The following is a 22407-nucleotide window of genomic DNA, read 5'->3' as shown; positions in this document are numbered from 1 at the left end:
CGTACATAAATCAATGTAACCCAAGATTTGAAAGTTGCAGTAAATTGTATTGATTTTGTATTCAGTGTAATGGAAGGAAATCTGTGTAATGATATCTGAGTGTTTTTTGTATTGTAAAAATTTGTATGTAAGTGCAACTTTCAAATCTGGACCTCACTACATTAAATTAACTGGTGTTTTATTCTGCTTCCAACGCATTTGACAGATTTGTATACAATAGCCCCTTTTTTGAATAATGGCCATTATGGGGGGTTAGTTACTTTTTTTGAGATGTTTATGGAACCTGTTACTTGATTATTTTGAATCTTCTGATATGTGACCGTACACCACGATGAGCCGTAAATGTCCTCAATTGTATTCTGAGTTACAGTGTAAAATGGGCATGAAGGTCATATTCATAGGTATTTCAATTTGGTGCTACGTGTATCTCATTAAATGAGGTACACGTAGCACCAAATTGAGGTACCTATGAATACGACACTTCGTGCCCATTTTACACTGTAACTCAGAATACAATTGAGGACATTTACGGCTCATTCGTGATGTACGGTCACATATAACAAATCATTGATAATCTTTAATACATTTGAAAATATTGAATGGAAAAAACAACCGTAGAACCGGTTAAAGTAGGTAATGATGGGGGTCCAACGGAAGAGGACACAAACAACAGGCAGTAAAGTTTTATGAAAATTGAAATCCCCCCCCAAAAAATTTCAGATGTTTGCTGAATAAGTTCCAAATTGAATTTGATAAAGACTAAAAAACCTATGCATTTACCTACCAGGTAGCAGATGCAGACATAATAATGCTATCTGGTGGGTAGGTAGGTAGGTACATAGGTACGTAGGTTAAAAATTGTTCAAATGCCAACACTCAAGGAAATGTGCACAAATCATTAATACCTTGCAGAAGTTCAAATTAGAATACAGGACACCGCTCATTTTATTGCTTCTCAATATTCTAGCTTGCACTCTTTGATGAGACCCTCCCATACTTCGTTATCAATGCCGTCAACCTCAGGTAACTCACTCGCTTCCAGAAGCAACTCAAAACCGTCATTATTATTATTATTCACAGCAGAATTTTCGCACCCGTTTAGTTGTCAGTATAGCCAGCTCGGTTTATCTTCAAACAGCTCCATCAGCAGTGGATATCGTCCTAAACGGCCTTGTGACTTGCGCATAATCACCTCCTCGCGAGTCAGCTGACAGAGGCGCTCAATCTCGGAGAGTCGGAGTAGCAGTTCCCCGGTGACTTTCTCGTCAATGTGAGGTTGGCTATCCACATAATCAATCAACAGGTCTTCCATTGTCTCTTGCATTTCTTGAACTCGTTTCACGTCAATCAAGCCTTTAGAAACTAGATCAGACAAGACAGGAAAGAGAACAAGAAAAAAAAATTCATTATGATGATTCTCAAAAGACATCAAGGTTTATTTATTTGAAAAATATTTTACAAGCATTACCATTTTTGTATGACTTATTTGTCACGACCCACAAACTATTATAGTGGCATAATGAAAGACAGAGATAAAAAGAATTTATCGTGTCTGACGTCATCTGTCAATCAAACCCGATTACGGCTTGTTTACAAGTGTCATGATGATGACCATATGAACGCGGCGGTACAACCGGGCGCCTTATTGTTAATTTTGCACCTTACCATGCAAACCATCTCAAAAGTTAGGTCTTTATAGTAGGAAACTTTCTTTCGCGAAGGCACCATGTCAACAATGCTTGGAAAAGCTGCTTTTTGCCTTGTAAATCTACGTAATTTTTCGCCATTTGCTGCTATTCCTTTTCTCCAATCAGCACCAGATAGATCGGTCTTCCTTTTACGCGATATTAACCTGTGTAAACCAATCAATGATCGTAATTAACAGTGACATCAGACGTGATAAATTCTTTTTATCTCTGTCTTTAATTATATATACCAGCAGATATCCACGGGTGGAGGACGGGTGAGAACAAAGTTTGAGTCGTCCAGCTTACTAAACTTACTATACTAATTTTGCATTGTTAACTCATAATATAAGACCTGAAATTACTAGCATGTTCAGAAGGTGCTTACACTGCTATCAAATTCTGGTGAAGCGCGAGCGAGATAATTTTGAATTCAGGTGTGTGATGCAGCTTTAGAAAACATGATTTATAGTCGGTTTCATTGATGTTTATGTTTATAATTGATTTTCTTTCGGATGGGCTACCCTTTTTCAAGTGGCCCGCAACCCCAAAAGGGTTGTGAAACACAATTTCGGAACCGCTGGCTTAGCACGAAGAATTCCATTACTATATAAATTCAATGTCTGATGTACACAGCCATGTTTGTTGCAAATAATATTCAATACATTTTGTAATGTTGTTTGCAGTTTATTCAGTCTTATTTGACCAAACAGATATAATGTGTATATAAATTGATAATATGTGATGCGATCAAGCAAAATCAGTCAGAACTCGAAAATATTACAAATTCAGTTTCTTATATGATAGCATAACACCCAAATAGAACCATATATATCAAATACATCAAATATCAAAAGTCATAAAGTAAAAATCTTTGGCTAGTTATTTACATTTCTCTGTGTCATAAAATATACATGTAATACTAGTATACATAAAATAATTAATAACTTAATACATCCAAACATACATCAACTTATACATCAAATAATATCTAAAGTAATTAAAATCATAGTAAAGACCTTGGTTAGTTATTTACATATTCACTGGGGCATAAAACATAATATATGTAAAATAATGAATAACACAAACATTCAAAATATAGATGCATACATCAAAATACATCAATCTTTAAAAGTCATAAAGTAAAACTTTGGCGCATTATTTACATTTTTCATATATACATTTTACAAAATATTAAAAGTTAAGAAATTATTGTGAAGTGCCCGTTTGAACAAGTTTGAGTTGTAATTTATTAACCTTAAATGTTGTGGCATCTCATTCCACGCTGTAACACCTCGAGAATGAAAAGTTCTTTTTCCTGCTTCTGACGACACCTTGTTATGGTAAAGACATAGACCTGAGCTTGACTTTGTTACGTAGGCGTGGTGGGTGTTAACATAGGAAAATTTAGTTCGTAGGTAATCTGGGGCATTCCCTGTCAAGCATTTATGAACAAGATTAATAAGATTGATATGAGAACGGTTTTTCAAAGTTTTCCATTTCAGAACATCATACATATCCAAAACACGTGCCCTTGGGCCTTCGTTAAGTACTAACCTCACAAGTCTATTTTGGTGAACATGTAATTTGTTACTAAGATCTTTAGAGCAATTGTTCCATACAAGATTGCAATAATCAAAGAACGGCATTACGAGTGTATTGGCAAGTAATTTGGTAACTTTGGGTGGAACACACTTTCTTAATCTACTCACTAGTTCCGACTGATTCTGCTTCATCGCATCACATATTAAGACTCCTGTTTTCATTATCACAAAATTTATGGAGAAATGCATTGAAACCAAATTTATTTAATAATTAATAGGGCTGTTGTTGACAAAGTTTTTGTCGACAATATGGTCGAGAAAGCGATTTTGCTGATTGTTGACAAGCATGGACTAGTTGTCCACAAAGACTAATCATTAAAAGTGTTAGAGATAAGCTTAAAATCACAATTATTTACCACAAAAGAACTTCTAGGTTTATAAAATGTAAAAGGAATAAAAGTAAGAAAAAGTAATAATTAAGCACAAGATGACAATGACAGGGCAGATTAATAGACTTCATTTTGTAATGGTAAATTAACAACAATATTTTGATCTAAATAAAAGAAACATAACATGGTCTCTGAACTTATTTTTGGGACTTTATTGATGTATTGCTTTGCCGACAACTTGCCAAACTTCTAGTCGATAACAGCCCCAATAATTAATCATGAATAAAGATTAAAGGTGGGTAACATGATTGACAATCTCATCCCCCCACTTTACTTCATCAAACTGCTGATTTTACATGATCATGATGATTATCATTAATAAAAACACTGTAGACTACCAATATCACGCTGTATAAATGTTGGTAATTCCATATAGGAATTAGTCACATTTACAAAAAAACATTTACATGTTCTTTTTGCATGAGTGCTTGAAAGGGATGACATTTTATGTTATTAGGAAGTTTTAAAGAATTTGATTTTCCAAATATATCAGGTCACCTTCCTTTAACAAAGAGTGTTATTATTTATAAATCTGATCTGACTGAGGGTGAAAAAAGTTTTTGAATGACTCAAGTTCAAGGATAACTTCCTATAAAAAATGTTGGCCTACTCATATGAAACATTAAATTGGCGCTGGTGAGTAAAACAGTGCTAGGGGGCAATGTAAGGAAATGTGTCATGTATGTCTTGAACCTAAAAGGCTGTATACTACACATTTCTGGTGGTTGTCAACTGATTTACATCATGTAGGGGCCCTACATTTTGTCACCGCTTGTCATCGAGAATAAAAACTCTTCTATCACAATATAATTATGATATCATTCAGTATTTTATCTCTTCATTGACTTATAGAAGAAAATAAATTGAATACCTGGGTGGAAGAAGGGCCCAACTCCATCAAAACTGTTTTTGAGACATGAAGAAAAAACTTAATATTTGGAAAAGTTTTAGAGACATGATGTTTTCATCTTCTAGGGACCTTTAATACATGAACATACATTATTACATACATGTGAAATGACGTTTCCATGGCAACGGTACAGGCCTTAATACGAGCCGGAGTTGGGCCCTTCTTCCACTAATATACTACAAGTAGCTACAAGTGCTAGTTCCGTAACATAAATAGCTACATAAATTTGTTAATTATCTATTAATTGCACAAGTTGAAGCATGTAATATGTTAACAAGAAAGATTATTGTAGTGAAAAGCATATTTCATGGATAAACAAAACTCCACTTTGTGGAAGAAACTGTCTTCCATGAAAACCATGATTAAATATACTTTGTGCGACTGTTTAGAGTGATTTTAGAGAGTGAATTTGGGCCCAACTTTCACACACAAGGAAGAACAGTTTGCTGGCAATAAAATGCTAGGTTTAAATCATTTTTGTAAAAAAGTGGAGTTAGGCCCTTCTTCTACTTTGGAACTCAATTGCAGAGAAAGGTCACACTGCTTAAATGAAGCCTCAGTGAACAGCGCACCGTAGTTTGATGGCATTATGAAATATTATGTTATGGAAAATAACCAACAAAATGTATACAAGCATATACGCCCACACACAAACACAAGGATGCTACGTGCCAGTTTGTTCCGACTACACAGTGCATTATTTCATTTTATTATTTCTATTGTATATGACCACACGTAAAGGATTAATATAAGCAACTAAACAGGTTTCCACTTTCTAGATGTCTAAGAAATTAAGCTCTTCTCCCACTCCTGCTGTCAACTATCACATCTATATTTAGTGTTGACCTAGGCCTGGTGCCAAATATGATTGAGGGGTGAAAAATACAGAAATAGACACAAGGCAAAACTGCCTTTGAGGTCCATTTCTGTTTGCCTATCAATTCATGATATATTTCACCTGATGGGGGGGTAGATGCTATATCCTAAATTTTAATGTCACCATTAGATTAACACAAAATCATCAATTTGTTACAATTCCAGCTAATATGCAGTAGGTTATGAAACAATATTTTTCAGTCTAAAGTAGTCTAACTTCGCTCACTCTTCTTTTATGTTTATAATTACGATTTTAATCTGAGGTAACAACATGTATCTATAGCATGGTGGTAGAATTGACGGGTGCCGCTCTTGTGGCCCGGCAGTTGTGTGCGCAAAGGTGGGAGGGGGTGGGAGGCCGTTTCCCCACTGTTGTTGTTCAGTCGGGGAAATGTACCCAGTCCGGGAAAAATCACAGGATTACCAATTGCAGCTATTGAAGCGAGCCAATTTTTTTAGAAGTGGGGCGGGGGAATCGAGACCTGTGGGTTACCCCTATTTTTGAAAACTTGCGAATGCCACTGTGACACAGTTTCATTTCTGGACAGGGACTACCATATACAGCCAAATTATGGAATTTTCTACCTGCCCAAATTCCATCCATTAGATCAAGGGCCAGCTTCAGCTTTAATCGCTTTCTGGGTGCTTCCTCGTCAGCTGCTTCTGAATGATTTTTTTGTCTCTGCTGTTAATGCCCAGTTATACCATGTCATAAAAAAATTGTTTATTTTCATGTGTGAATATACATATTGAATTAGGAAAAATATTTCGGTTTTTTTTTTGCACGGTACTGGTTGTGAATAAGAGCCAAAGACGCACTTTGGGGAAAAAATTAATGCGTTCAATCTCCGGGCAGTAACCAGACAGTGTTGCCGTCTTCTTGTTCTGATTTGCTTATGATATTGGCTGTTGCTGCATTGAATGTGGCAAGGCCTATTCATTTCATAGCAGCTACTCTATTAGCAAACTTACAACTGTTTTAACCCCCTGGACACTACTAGTCATCTAACATCATTGATTGATAACTTAGACTACTCCCCATTCCAGAAAAATACAGCACTAATTTTTTTTGGATTAAAAAAATATTATCCTGTTTTGCCAAATGAAACATAGCTAAATCTAAATCGTTTAGTTAGTCTTAACTGGCAAAAAAGGTCAAATTTTAATATACGCTCCTTGATTGGTTCAAAATTGGACACAATATTCATTTTGGCCAATCGGCAGGTAGTTCTCATAGGGTTAATTGCCCCATTACTTGGCACTTTCAGCATGAAATTGGGCAAAAGTGCAAGTTAAGTCATACATAAATCATTTCAGCATTGAGTTGTAATGCCTGCGACTTTTTCCTATTTTTTACTCACTATAATCGTGAGTTACAACATTATTTTAACTAAAAACTGTAGAGTTCATCTAAAGTTCATAATGTATAGTTCATTTTGCTTCCTTGAAATGGTAGTGTCCATGTGTGATATAATCGCACAGGTAACACACGGCCACTACTCTCTTGAGGAAACTAGATTAGTGCCCATTGACTAATTACATATAGTTGAATATGGTATTGAAGCATACTTGTCTGCACATAATAAGTACATATCATTCACTGAAATTAAAGGAGGATTTCGTGATCCTAGCATCCTCTTTTTATGACATTTTTCAGTACATATCCACGAAAAAAGCCAAAATTTCAGTTGATTCCGATTTTGCGTTTGCGAGTTATGCATGATTATGTGTATTACACTGCTCCATAGACAATGCGTTGTAATTTCGTTCTGGTGCACCAGAACGAAATTCAAATTTCACGATATCTTTACAAAACAAATTAATCTGCAAGAAATATTTTGTACATAAACATTATGTAGCTAGAGGTTTCCAGTGATATAAAAATCTCAACTTTTTTTGAGAAAAGTGGGGGGATGAGGCTGTGGATCACGAAATGCCCTTTTAAATCCCAGAGCTCCACCTTAAACAGCCAAAATAGCCAATGGGGTTTCTTTCACTTTAGCATGTTATTTTAGCTTAAAATGGACAGGAACCCTTCCTGGCTGGTATTACTAATAATATTTTTGGGTAAAGAATAACAAAATTAAAATTTGACACAAATCATACATTATGACTTTAAATCTGAATAGAATCATTTCACATGCACTGAGTTGTAAATACCATGATGACTGTAACATAATGTTCTGCAGTCAAGTTAGCTCAACCGGTAAAGACTCCTGTGCATTGGTGTGTGATGCAAGTTCAAGTCCCAGCACAGCTCAGTCTATTTGTTCTTGTGGAATAATTGAGCTAAACTGAAATTCCCTTGGGCATGGAACTAACTGCTGAATTGTCTTGATCACCCATTACCATGTGGAGCATGTTGGCAGCGCAGAGGAGCATGTTGGCAGCGCAGAGGAGCATGTTGGTAGCGCAGCGGAACAGGCTCTGCCTTGTAATCGGTGGATTGCGAGTTCAAGCCCCGGTGGTGCCATCGTGTTGTGTAAGGCACTTTACCTTACTTGCCTCTCTCTACCTAGGTGTGAAATGGGGAGCTGTTATGAATAATGTCCATTGAGCACCACCCAAAGGTATGAGCATGCCTTGGGCATTCTATGGGAGCTGACATATTCTAACGACAGTGGAATAAATGTAAAGGCGCTGTATAAATACCAACATATATATTTTTTAAATTTTTACAAGAACTCTGGAGCTGATCCTGTAATGCGAGGCTTGTGGGTTTATTTAAGACTGTGCATAGCACACTATACATCATGTACATTTTTGGAGGGTTTGCCGAATAGGGGGCAACTCTACTAGTCTTATTACAAGACTGTCCTATCCCAACCCTAAACCCAAACCCTAAACTCCGTAAACGAGGACTGGACTCACGTCTAGCAAGTTGCACCCTATTCGGTAACTGTACCTCTTTTTCACCTATTTTTTTCTGGTCAATTATCAGCATAATCCTGAGTTACAACATTATGTTGCTGGCAAAATGCAAATACATATTGCAGTAAATAAGAATTCCATTATTATTACATAACTTTTATTTGTTGCATTTCATGTTGCTTGATTCATTTTTGTTTTCATTTATTATATTTTATGCAAGATGATGTTGTGTATATTTGACATGATCTGGTCCATTGGGGGCCAAATTTGAAATTGAGATAAATGCAAAAATATGGAGTAAAAAACAATAAAATACATACAAAAATACACATCACAAAACTTAAGAACAAGTATGCTAGGCTATACTATGTTTTCAGTATATGATAGCCTAATGTTTGTATGCTAGGCTATACTATGTTTTCAGTATATGATAGCCTAATGTTTGTATAAGGTAATAGTCAATTTTCAAAAATGCCTCATTTGGCCCCCATGGAGTAGATTGTGTAGTAGGAAGGCCTGCTTGAAAAGCAGTGCTTGTTACTGAAGCTGTTTTACCCTTTAAAAGATAACTATCATCTAATTAGGTCGAATACAGTATTGGGATATGGATGCCTTACTTATCTGTTGTACACAATATTAAATTACAATCCATCGCATACAGCGTTAAGCCTTCATTCATTCAATGAATACAATTGGGCTAAGAAAATACATGTTAAACGGCAAGAAAATATTGCAATGCCAATTTCTGCAGATAAGTATCGCTATAAACAAAACAATTTTGCCTAATTAATAATAACATCCTTGAAATGTCTAGTTTAAACCAATAAGGTTTAATAAAGAATTGTATTATTGATGCATTTCTCATGCATGTTGATAACAATATACATTATTTCTGTAATCTATCAAACAGTGGTTTTAACGCCTACAGCATGAACAGTTTGTGAATCCAAATCACTTGCAAAATTGGGCAGAACTGACACCTCTTAAATCAAGCATTGTAATCTGTGTTATAGAACACGTATCATTCCCCTTGAGTCTCAGCTGTATATTTTTAATTATTTTAGTGCGAACCCCACAATATCATGCTCCTCACCAACCCGCCTGAAACACCAAAAAAAAAAAAAAAAAAAAAAATTGTTGTGTTGCCCTCAAGTGGAAAAATGGTTTAGAAAGTTGGGGTCGGGCGGTCGGATTTTTTTTTTTTTTTTTTTTTTTTTTTTTTTAACCTTCAGATTTTAAAAAATCCCCTCAAATATTAAATAATGCTTCTTCAATTAGGGACATTTGTCAATTTTGACTTCTGGATACCTGTTAGACATCAATTAAAGACTAGTCTTTCAATATAATATTAATTTTAAGTGAAAACATTGATTTTTTGAACAAATCTGTAAAATCATCATTCCAAAAAAAAAAAAAAAAAAAAAAAATTGCGACCCTGATTTTTCAGGATTTAGGACCGGACGGTTGAGGGCAACACAACAATTTTTTTTTTTTTTTGGCCTAAGACATTTGCAATAGAATAATGGCTATGAGATATTCCTTCATACAAATCATGGGGACAGTTTGTTTCCATCACATCCTATTCATACCTGGTGTGCATACAGCACAGTAATGACAGCATCATTATTCTGCAACAGCCACAGGGCTTTTGTACATGTAGACAAGTATTACAAAACATTTATAATTGATTCTTGTATTTGAGGAACTTAATGAACTCAGACACCACAATGATCCATCAGTGTGTGATGTCCTTGCTGCTCTTTCATACGTGTCTGTGCTACCAGTTATCTTCAGTAGATAGCAATGGACACAGACTGCACAATGATACATCAGTGTGTGATGTCCTTGTTACACACGTTCATACATGATTGGCGCTACCAGCTATCTTCAGTAGATAACACAGACTGCACAATGATACATCAGTGTGTGATGTCCTTGCTACTCTTTCATACATGATAGGTGCTACCAGCTATCTTCAGTAGATAGCAATGAACACAGACTGCACAATGATACATCAGTGTGTGATGTCCTTGCTACTCTTTCATACATGATTGGTGCTTCCAGCTATCTTCAGTAGATAGCAATGAACACAGACTGCACAATGATACATTAGTGTGTGATGTCCTTGCTACTCTTTCATACATGATTGGTGCTTCCAGCTATCTTCAGTAGATAGCAATGAACACAGACTGCACAATGATACATTAGTGTGTGATGTCCTTGCTACTCTTTCAAACATGATTGGTGCTTCCAGCTATCTTCAGTAGATAGCAATGAACACAGACTGTGCAATGATACATTAGTGTGTGATGTCCTTGCTACTCTTTCATACATGATTGGCGCTACCAGCTATCTTCAGTAGATAGCAATGAACACAGACTGCACAATGATACATCAGTGTGTGATGTCCTTGCTACTCTTTCATACATGATAGGTGCTTCCAGCTATCTTCAGCAGATAGCAATGAACATAGTTTGCTCAATGATACATCAGTGCAGTGTGTGATGTCCTTGTTACACTATTTCATACATGATTGGCGCTACCAGTTATCTTCAGTAGATAGCAATGACCACAGACTGCTCAATGATACATCAGTGTGTGATGTCCTTGTTACACACTTTCATACATGATAGGTGCTTCCAGCTATCTTCAGTAGATAGCAATGAACATAGTTTGCATAATGATACATCAGTGTGTGATGTCCTTGCTACTCTTTCATACATGATTGGTGTAACCAGCTATCTTCAGTAGATAGCAATGAACACAATGATACATCAGTGTGTGATGTCCATGTTTCACTCTTTCATACATGACTCTGCTACCAGCTATCTTCAGTAGATAGCAATGAACACAGACTGCACAATGATACATCAGTGTGTGATGTCCTTGTTACACACTTTCATACATGATAGGTGCTTCCAGCTATCTTCAGTAGATAGCAATGAACATAGTTTGCTCAATGATACATCAGTGCAGTGTGTGATGTCCTTGTTACACTATTTCATACATGATTGGCGCTACCAGTTATCTTCAGTAGATAGCAATGACCACAGACTGCTCAATGATACATCAGTGTGTGATGTCCTTGTTACACACTTTCATACATGATAGGTGCTTCCAGCTATCTTCAGTAGATAGCAATGAACATAGTTTGCTCAATGATACATCAGTGCAGTGTGTGATGTCCTTGTTACACTCTTTCATACATGATTGGCACTACCAGTTATCTTCAGTAGATAGCAATGACCACAGACTGCTCAATGATACATCAATATGTGGTGCACTTGTCAGTTTTGTCACACTATTTCATTGTTATCATTTTTTACTTAAAGATGTCATTTTTTTCTGGATTTCTCAAATTAAAAACAAAATACCAATATATAACATAGTCTCCCCCGCAGCTGCATATGAGACCACTTACTCCACAAACCATCTGGCATTTTTAACATATGTGACCGTCCAGTACGAATGGGCCCGGATATCTCCTTCATATTTCTTTTACACAACTGCAAAGTTTAAGAATGGTAACATAACTAGCATATTTAAATAAATACATTTTCTGACCGTAGTTCCAACAGAAATATCCAAAATCCTGTCAAACTTGCTTGAAGTCGTTGAATTGACCACAAAATATATTTCCCTTGTTTAAACTATTTGCCATCAGTCACATCACTGATTGGTGATCATCAGACTCCATGTAAGTATAACAATTCACTTAGCTACAATCTTGATTAAATTGCTCAATGACATAATAACCCATTTATGATACACTTTAGGCAAACCCTTTCAAGAAAATCCAATTACATGCTAATAAAGACACTTATTAATTTATAATAGCTATGCATACAGAGGTACTGATTACAATCATATATTATTTACAACAGAGGCGATCGAGAGAAGGAAAAAGAGACAGAGATGGGAAAGAGACAGAGAGAAGAATAAACAAGGAAAGGGAGGAAGGAGGAAATCCAATTTTTCAGGCCTCATTATCTACTGCAGATATGTTGTCACCACTTATTTCTGTTGGCAAATTTAGATTTGTTTCCAACTTATGTAACTTATAATGTGCTTTAGTTCTAATGGTGCTGAAATTAAATAACAATTTTCTTTGTTTTACCTCATTTGTTTGGTTCTAAATTTAAAAGGGGACGAAGTGATCAGTGAAAACTAACAATTAAATAGGAATCTATTCTTTATGCAAATCACATAATTATTGCATTAATGCTATGTTATGCAAAGCAATTTAACAAGTGTTATGTTAAAAATTCATACACTCCTATATCAAAGCAGCCAATCAGAAAAGCGGTTAGAAAAGTATGCGGAGTACATTGATTTTGTTTCATACACTGCTAGATGGTGAGAACCAATCAGAGCGAACGTTAGTGAATTACTAGCTGTGCATAAATATTTTGTATAATTGCATGGGTGCGCACGTCCCGTAGTACACGCAGTGCTTTCGGACGCGTCCATTTTTCTTGCAGGTGGATGCAATTATATTTGCTTGCATTTTCCAACATTTTTAGTGACAAATTTGTTATAAAAATAGCAAAAACCACAGGATTTTTTAGTAGTGTATGAAAAAGGTTAATAAATTAGTATCACTTGTTTCTCAAGAAATTGTATAAAATAATGCACTTCTACTAAGATGTTGATGCGTCTAATGCACTCCCCTTTGGCGCTCGTGTAAGTGCATTATTTTGTACAATTTCACTCCCAACAAGTGATACACATTTATAAACCTATAAATATACGATTTGAAGATCGTCATAAAACATTTCAATTTTCATACATGACATGTGTGAATGCATTGATCTGAAATCAAATATGCAGTTGATTGAAAGCACTGTTTTACTCTCAGTCAATCCACCCATAAGCCACCCTTTTTACAGTAAATCAATTTCTTTATTTCACTACATCCGTAATCAAATCCTGTGAAAAACAGTCACTACTTTTCTTAAGCCAACTTTCACTCCAGCTCCCAGCAAATGGGCTATTCCAGATGAAATCCATACACCCCCTATGGAAGACATCTCCTTAATCTTTCACACAGGGTGTGTGAATTTCAAATGGGGTTAACTGACTGGATGATGGATGTGTGAATTTTAAATGGGGTTAACTGACTGGGTGATTCCATTTGAAATCGACACTCCCTGTGTGAGAGATTAAGGTTGTGTCTTCTATAGGTGGTGTATGAATTTCAACTGGAACAGCCCACACGACACATTATTGTGATGTGACCCATGAACTGGATTAGTTTTTGTTGTACGTGTTGCAAAGTGTTAAACAAATTACTTGGGTGCATGAAAGTGTAGGAAAATTCTACAACATACACTATGGACCACAATGGCCTCATCCTAATGGCATAGTTCAATAACCTCAATTAAACAATCATAGTACAAAATTTGACCTCAAGTTTCAGAGTATGAGTTTTGTACCCAATTTTTCAAAGGTCATTCAATGAATGTGCAAATGTATTGGGGTTAAAGAACTGTGCCCTGATAGATGAGCATGTTGTGGATCCTAGTGATATACACTTGTTAGTATTGTTTTGAGACCCAGTCATGTCTCTAGATCGCCTGATATAACATGGGAGAAGGCATTATTGGAATAACAAGGTGGCATGCAGAGTTATAATGTGGGGGGGGGGCACAAATGACAATGTATCGACAAGAATATTTTCTGCCTAATTGTTGACGGCATTTTGTTTTGCCTAGTGCGCTCAACAATCTAGAAAGTGGAAAGGAGTAGTGCACAGTGTTCGAAATACCACATGCAGGGGTGCACAGCAAGCCTTGAAATAAGTGGGCGCGGGGAGCAAATTTGCTCTCGTAAAGCCACCAATTGCTCCTGGTCCTTGTAAAATTCACATCAACCAGGAGCAATGTTCTGAAACAAATTGCTCCTGGTTCCAATTATGCACTTGATGCAGTAGTGCTGGTATGCTGTATTGTATATGCAGAAATGCTCCTGTTTCTTCAGAAATTGCTCCTGGTTCTTGTAAAATACCAGTGAACCAGGAGCAATGTTAAAAAAAAGTGCTCCTGGTTCCAGTCTGCTTATTTCAAGGCTTGGTGCACAGATGCATGTAACTTTGACTCTGTGCATGTATAATTTTGTCTATGCATGTATAATTTGGTGAAAATCAGCCCATTTTTAGGAAAAATGTACAAGTAAGTTTTATTTTGTATTTGGACCCCTGGTAGTGCACACCAAAATTTTGCAAATTACAGATAATACGGAAAATGGATTTTAGAAAACGGTAAACTTCGGACTCTAAGAAAAGGTTTACAGATTTGATTTCCATAGTGATTTAAAAAATGCATCTTGTCAATGCAACCTGGGAAAAACTAGGAATGATATGCATTATTTTTCCACCCACCAATATCCCAGATAGCGCTGATATATATGAAACACTTGAATCTATTTCTTTATGGCTGTTCCATTCAGTGATGCCAACGCCGCGCCTTAGGCGCACAATTGGGCTACTTGGCGATCACTTGCCGCTACTAAAAAAAGCATGCCGCTACTTGCCTAAAATTGGGCTACTTTTGACAGTGCCAGGCCGCGGCAGTAATTTGATGTATTTTCCTTTCAATTTAGCCGATTTATAAAGGTTTTGAGTCTTTAAAGCTCCAAATTGCAATTACAGTGGGTTTTGTGACCATTTATTGATTGGTCAGTAACTTCCTAGTAAGTACCGGAAGTTAAAAAGTCAAATGCTTTTCCGCCCAATTGGGCGATTTGCGTTCTAAATTCGGGTAAATCCGCCCAAATATCCGGTATTGGGCACTTTTTTGGAAGCTTAAAAAATTGGGCTACTTAAGAATCCTTTACCGCGGCCTGGTGAGTCAATGCGCCGCGCCTTAGCACTGAAAAGTTTTGGCAACACTGGTTATTACATTTCCTATCCACCTATCTAGGTTATTCAAACTGGGAATTATGTCAAGAGTGTGCTAAATATTCTCGCATCTCTGTTGACTTAGCTATCATCTAGTTCCTTTTTTAGAAAATCCCTCTTATTATATTAATTTATCTAACAACGAAACCACATTGAGTACAGCTGTTATGGATAAACATGGGTCGATAGTCAAGAAATAAACTTTTTGCAGTGACGTAGATTTCATTTTGACATGGGAGAGGATGAGGTTGGGAAAAATTCATGAAGTAACTAGTGAATCCAGCATCTTTTCAGCTGCAGAATAAGTTTATGGTGCAAATGTGCGTGAAGTGTGCGAAAAATTTAGCTATTTTGAAGCCAAACTGATGAAATATGGTGTACAAGTAGAATAAATGAGCGCGAAGTGCGCGAAAATTGGCACTTTTGTGGCTAAAAATGGGCAAATATATGAGGTTAATTTGGTCAGAAACCCATGTTCAGGCGTCAACATTGGCGGAATGATTGTATAGACCACCCCCGGCAAAATATTGCCAGATATGGATGGGATCTGTTCAGTGTTCATTGAGGTACATTGCATCACTATCGACCCATGTTGCACTAGATAGGGGAGTCCAAAAGCACTGTGCGTACTATGCGGAGTGCGCGCACATGCAATTATACAATATTATTTATGCACGGCTAGTAGTTTACTAACATATGCCGATTGGTTCTCATTTATCTAGGAGTGTGTAGCATTAACAGTAACACCCAACCCTGCTTTTTGTTATAGGAAGTTAAAGAAGAAACAAAAAAGGAGAGAAGATGAACAAAGATGTCACTTGGCACCCCCAGGATTTGAACCTTAGACCCCTCACATGCCAAGCACACGATCACCCGCCGGTAGCCACGTGGGTTACGCCGCCCCGGGCAGCGATTTCGTGAGCATATGTGACACAATCTGGTCCATGGGGGCCAAAGGAGGCATGAAAAGGTCTGGCATAATTATTTGGTTCTAAAGTTATGAAGTTTTTTGATGTCTATTTTCTTATGTATTTTATTGTTTTTTACTCCATATTTTTCCCATGGACTAGATCGTGTCACATATAGCATTTAGGGTGATTGCGTCATCGCAGACCCTGGGATTCACGTATGCTCAGTGGTTTTCATCATGGTATTTATGGGTGTTAGGGTTACATTGCGCATCTGTGCTTTTGAGACAAGCATGAGAAAAAACAATTTCGAGCTATATGGTCGCGGATTTAATAAGTAGCTACTTTTTTGGTAAATTGTATTGACAGCTTTCCTGGAAAAAGCTGTACCAAGCTGCGCCTCAGCTTTTTGCAGCCAATGCACATATAAATCACAAAATTATATACCTGATGTTCAGATAGCGCTGTTAAATCCTCATCGTTCTGCGAAGTGTTGGCTTTTGCGCGGTCAATTCGTAATTTTTTCATTTTTCAAATTGCACAAATTTCCAAACAACATTCCTATGCTCACGATGATTAAACTTTTAATATCAAATTTGGTATCAACCTTCGAAGGATAGTACATAGAAACTCATCTGACTCTGATTAAATGAGGATGGAACTAGTGGCGACTTTTTTTAATTTGGCCGTGTTTATTTCAAACAGAAGGCAGTTTCTATGGCAATGGCAATTTATATATACCGTGTGTCATAAGTCTGTTCCTCCCCCCATAAGAAAACCATTTTAACATTCTTTAAATTAAACTTACACAATTAATTTGATATTAATTTGTTACTGGTTATTGTTTTAGATTAATTAAAATGTCACTTAGCAATTTATTTGAAGTTGTTGTCTCTTTATGGTCGATAACCTCCGAAGGTATACAAACCTCGGTTATTGTTGTTTTTCTATTGAAATCCGAGGTTTGCAGACCTTTGAATCTGTCAATACATACAAAATTTGCTCTAAAAATCTAGAACAACAGCCGACATATTTTTTCTTTGCAATGCGCCTTTGGATTCATTGCAGCTAGTAGCCCAAAGGCAAATAAACAGAGGGGGTACTTCCATATTGATGCTACGCTCCATGGGAAGTCGGAATATAGGCGGAACGGACTTTCGACACACGGTATATATTCCTCAGTACTGGTAACATTTCAAAGCAAATTTCCTGGTAAAATTGACAAAAATGGCTGGGGTATAAATGGCAATTGTCATGGAAACTGTCTCCTCTTTGAATTCTTCTAATAGCTTAAAATTATCAAAGCCTTGTCAATAATAAAAAAAATATGAAAAAGCATCAATTTTTGGCCAAAATGCCCCAAATCATTAAAAACAGGCATTTCAAACCTACTTATGATTTTCCAAGAGGTCATTGGCCAAAAACCATAGGTCACAGAAAAGTGTTGTTGCTGTCATCTGGGATGAGGGAGGCAACAACAGACGATTGGGTTTTACTTTGTGATAATAATGGGGACAGAACCTTCCGAGTGGATCACCTGATGTGCGTTGCTACCGGAGATGAAATTTGGCAGTGACCATGTGGTACTGATGATCATAATCCAGGACACTATCAGGTAGCAGATTATGCCTGCATGGCAGTTTCAGTAAACTGGGACTTCTCCATGAGGAAGCTGTGTTACATTTTGAAGAATGCTCCTGAAATTGAAGATATGTTTCATTAAATTTCCTTGGTTTAAAACGTTATTAACTCAACATCTGATGGTTTCTGGCTATTTCTGGTTGCATAAATAGATTGATTGCCCCCCCCCCCAAAAAATAAAACAACAACAGAGGGTTAGACACCACAATCAAGTTAAAAGACCACAAAATGACAAAGTTCTGGCTAAAATGTGCTTTTCGGGGGAAATGGTGGCCATCTTGGATATTTGTCCTGCAATTTTTTCTTGGACCCCAGGCCAAAAATTTTGTCATTTCATGTTGAGATAAGAAAAATAACTAAAAAAGAGTTTTATTGTCCACGCCACTTAAATGTCTACTCCTAATACTAATACGTAAATGCAAAAATGTGATTTGTGCTTTGCAAAACACAGATTGTCCATTCATAGAAGTCACAAGTGGCCAATTTTAATGGGGTTATGTTCGAATGCCTTTAACTTAGTAATGTTTGAAAAATATAAAACAATGTTAAATAAACCCACACACCAACATACCACTTTAAAGGATGTCAAATCAAGGATAATTGAATAGGGGACTGAAATAACGTGACAAAACCGGAAGATGTAGCCTAGGTCTAGACAATAGGCGGCTATTAGCTGCCATTTTGTTTCCTACATGATGTTATTCACGTGTCGTTAAACTTTAGTACACAAATATATAATTATATTTTGAGCATACAATATATTCTGTAGTAAATCGATCAAATGACGGTGATTGTTCAGTTATTATATGCTTGATAGAATTAAACTCTCTGACCTGCTAGTATTCTCCTCCGCCGTCAGTGTGATTCCAGTCACTCCACGTACCGTGTTGCGAAGTGGAAGAGACTAAAGCTGTTTTGACGAACAAGCATGCATTAAAAATGATGTAGCCTAGGTCGAACAATAGCGTGACCTGGGTTCCAGACATTGCCACATGAACTCTCACCCTCATGGTCAAATTTGAACCAGTTAATGTGGATAGCACTAGATACACATTCCCAAAGTCATATGACATGACAAAGTCATATGACAATCATATAATGTGGTCATACTCTTTCTTAGCATTTGTAGCATGTCCTGTACCCCCAATAAACCTGTTCTATTTTTATTTGTTATTGGAGACTTTTTCCAATGACTCCTGGTTTAGGGTGCTTTTCTAGGAGCAACACACCCCCCTACACTCCCCCACTCACACATACTAAAAGTCCTTACTTCACCCAGAGACTACACAGTACAAACCAATTTCTATGTGATGAATCTTTAACCCTAACACCCCCATGGGTTACTTTTTGCTATCGGAAGGGAAAGAAGAAACAAAAAAGGAGAGAAGATGAACAAAGAGGTCACTTGATACACCCAGGATTCAAACCTTAAACTCATCACCGGCCGGTAGCTACAGGGGTTTTGCTGGCCTGGCCAGTGATTCTGTGCGCATATATATGACTTAGGGTGATTGTGTCATCGCATCACGTGGGGTGCATGCATGTACGCGCAGTGGTTTTCCTTGTTACATTTTGTTACATTGAGCAGTGTTAGGGTTAATCTTTCTCCGCTTTCCACTATCTTAAACTTGTTGTGTCATTATGTTGTATCTTACATACATAATACATTATTTTAATGTCAAATTCCACATTATCAGTATAGATCACTCTTATTGTTGACATTACTAATGCTACATTTTCTTGAAATGAGAAGAGTATCATGTTTCTAAGATGCGAATATTAATGGTACTGCTTAAACAATAGAAAACAAAAAGAAAATGGATCTGTTCAAACATATCTCAAAATTCAATTTCCCCAACATCAGATTAAGACATGACATGTTACTAAATAGAGACTTAATGTATAATACTTTTGTACTAGGCACGTCCACACTGAGGGCTTTTTGCTTAAACACCACGGTTCTCAAGCAAACACTTGTGGAAATCTGCTGTGTGATCTGTCTTTCAATCCCTAAGTTTGTTCCCAAATTTATCCCCAGAAATTTACGGGAATTTGTGATTTCCCTGATTGATCCTCATAGAGTATCCGTGCTAATGCTGTGTGAACAAACTATTTTGCCGAGCTAACATATGATCTTGCCCCCCCCCCCCCGTTGCCTCACAGTAAAACATTTTTGCAGCAATTTTCCATAAAGATTGTTTATTGTGCCCTCGAAAAAAAAAAAATTCATGTCGCCGCCAGTGCCTGTGGACACAAACTTGGGGACTTAGGAATCGCAATTAGGAATCCTCAAGAATTCCATGGCCGTCTGAACACACCTTGAATAATTCTCTATTTCTAGATACTTTGATTCATTGTCTACACATAATACATTTTTCTACGTATGACAAGCAAAATACAGATTGAATCATAAGCACTTCCATCATAAAGTGGACGAGTTGCATGTTAGCATGAATGATTCATTTCACAATTCATAGATGCTTATTTCATGGCTTGCACAAATGTTTTTAAACCATTGTTGCCAAACAGCTTTAAAAGGTCTTAAAAGGACATTTTGTATCATGAGGGACAAATTCTTATGTATACTTAAATAATGTGCGGTGTCTGTATGTCTGGCTATGCATTTCGACGCATTGGTCCAACATTTTAGATATAAACTAGGTATGCGATGTTGAGGGGTGGTTTTAAAGGTCATCAGAGGTCAAAGGTCATGGAAGGGCTAAGTTTTAAATTTTGGGCTTAAACCCAAGGCTTCAACTTCGTGGGTGGAATCCTTGATATGAGGGGAACAGTAACAAATAAAATTGAGGTCATCCTAGGTCAAAGATCACACAATTGGGCTTAAACTTGGTGGCTGTGGAATCCTTGAGGGGGGAGAGCATGTAAAACATAACATCCAGGTCATTCAACAATCAAAGATTATGCTTATTGGTAGAATCCTTGATATATAAAGGGGAACTTGAAAAAAAAAATCAAGATCATCCGAGGCAAAGGGTCATCTAAGGGCTGAATTTTACACTTTCATGGATTTGGCTTAAACTTGATAAAGTAATTCTGCATAATAATTATGAAGGAGCATGAACAAAATCAAACTGAGATCTGAGGTCAAAGGTCATATTTTTTTAGGGTCATATGGGTTAAAATGTTTCAGTATGCCTGATTGGGCTTAACCTTGGTAAAAAGAATCCTAAATATGACAGGAACATTTCAACAATTCAAGACAGTCATCAGGAGTGGAATAGTATCGCTATCATGCTGCTGGTGCTCTCACAGCTAGCTGCTAGGTGCCCAAGTAAGTAATAACTTGAACACTGACACCTGAGGGAGGTCTGGTCAGAGGTGCCCTGTGTACTGCCTGTCCCTGTGTTTTGCCAGACCCACTGAAGGAAAGGCACCAGCCTGTAGCATTTTGTGGTGTTGAGGGTTAATAAAGATCCAAGGTTGACCTACAATCTACGAAAAAAGTCCTTGGAATGCTTGGTACACTCTGTCGAAATTCCGTGCAGAATTTCACATGATCATGGAAATGACGTATATTTTGCCTGGGAACAAGCATGACATCTACAACAATGATTTACCCTTCCCTCTCCCCATCAATCAATGTTGGAACACATTGGGAAACCACTGAAGACATTGGCATTTCTCAACATTGAACGGGGGAGAGGGGGTGAGAGTTTTCCGTTCCAAGACTTTTTTCGTTGATTGTAGGTTATGAGGCTTTGGCCCCATGCTTGGATAGAGGGCGCTATGTGGAACTCAGAGCTGATTCAGTCCAGGGCAGGGTTTATGGTCGTCTGTTCTGTCATGGGTGAGGAGCTGCTGCCTTGTGTAAGCCTCCTCCTGTGAATACCTCTGCATATGGGATTAACTTGCTAGCACTATATAAATAGGTTGTGAACCATTTAGATACATGATATTATACTTTTGGATCATTATGGGCTGATTGATTATAACCTTAAATGACAACTATATCCTATTTGTCATATATTCCTGTCCAAATAATTTAGTTGCAATAACATATATCAGAAATGACCAAACTAGATATGCTCATATATCCTGTCTGACAAGTGCATAATATATCAGAAATGACCACATTTTATTTTATTTGATTAGATCAGGGATATCCCTGATTAGATCTTATTCTGCCTGGGGAAACCCCATCAGTGCAAGCACTGTTTTCCAGGGGTGCCCAGGGGTTAGATAAGCTAATATTCCTATGCTGACCACAACCTTGGCGGAAATTCGTTGCCACACCAGCACGTTCTGGTGTTAAAAGTACGCAATCGAAGCTAAATATGTGATAGTTCCGTATTATTTTGTATAATAGTTGCAAATGCACATTCAGATTACACTCGCCCCTTCCGCACCACCCCAATTTTTCAATGTTGGGAGACTGTAATGTAGAAATGATGACGATTTTGTCCAAATCAACATTGCAATAGGGGAGCGGGGAAGGATGTTGGCCAATTAACGCTCAGGTGTGGCAACATTTTTCGCCATGGTTGCAGATCAGAATAGTTGCAATAACAGCAGTCATATTGCACAAATGAGGGGTCTACCGGCTTGTCACAAGTTGTGTCAAACTGATTTTACTTAAATTTGACTACTTTAACATTAAATTATTT

At 37.1% G+C, this 22407-nt stretch overlaps 1 protein-coding gene across 1 annotated transcript in view; it reads right to left on the bottom strand.

Moving 5' to 3' along the window:
- Positions 1-565: 565 nt before the first annotated feature.
- The window catches only part of LOC140136791 (nuclear hormone receptor FTZ-F1 beta-like), a 42492-nt gene continuing 20650 nt past the window's right edge, over positions 566-22407 (bottom strand). The window contains exon 3 of the mRNA XM_072158390.1: positions 566-1362. Within this exon, the coding sequence (XP_072014491.1) occupies positions 1106-1362 (257 nt within the window). The 3' untranslated portion in view covers positions 566-1105. The remainder of the gene's footprint in view (positions 1363-22407) is intronic.

The sequence above is a fragment of the Amphiura filiformis genome, chromosome 17 (assembly GCF_039555335.1).
Source record: "Amphiura filiformis chromosome 17, Afil_fr2py, whole genome shotgun sequence".
NCBI lineage: Eukaryota > Metazoa > Echinodermata > Ophiuroidea > Amphilepidida > Amphiuridae > Amphiura > Amphiura filiformis.
The sequence above is the reverse complement of the archived record's forward strand: the minus strand, read 5'-3'. Positions and strand labels throughout refer to the sequence as shown.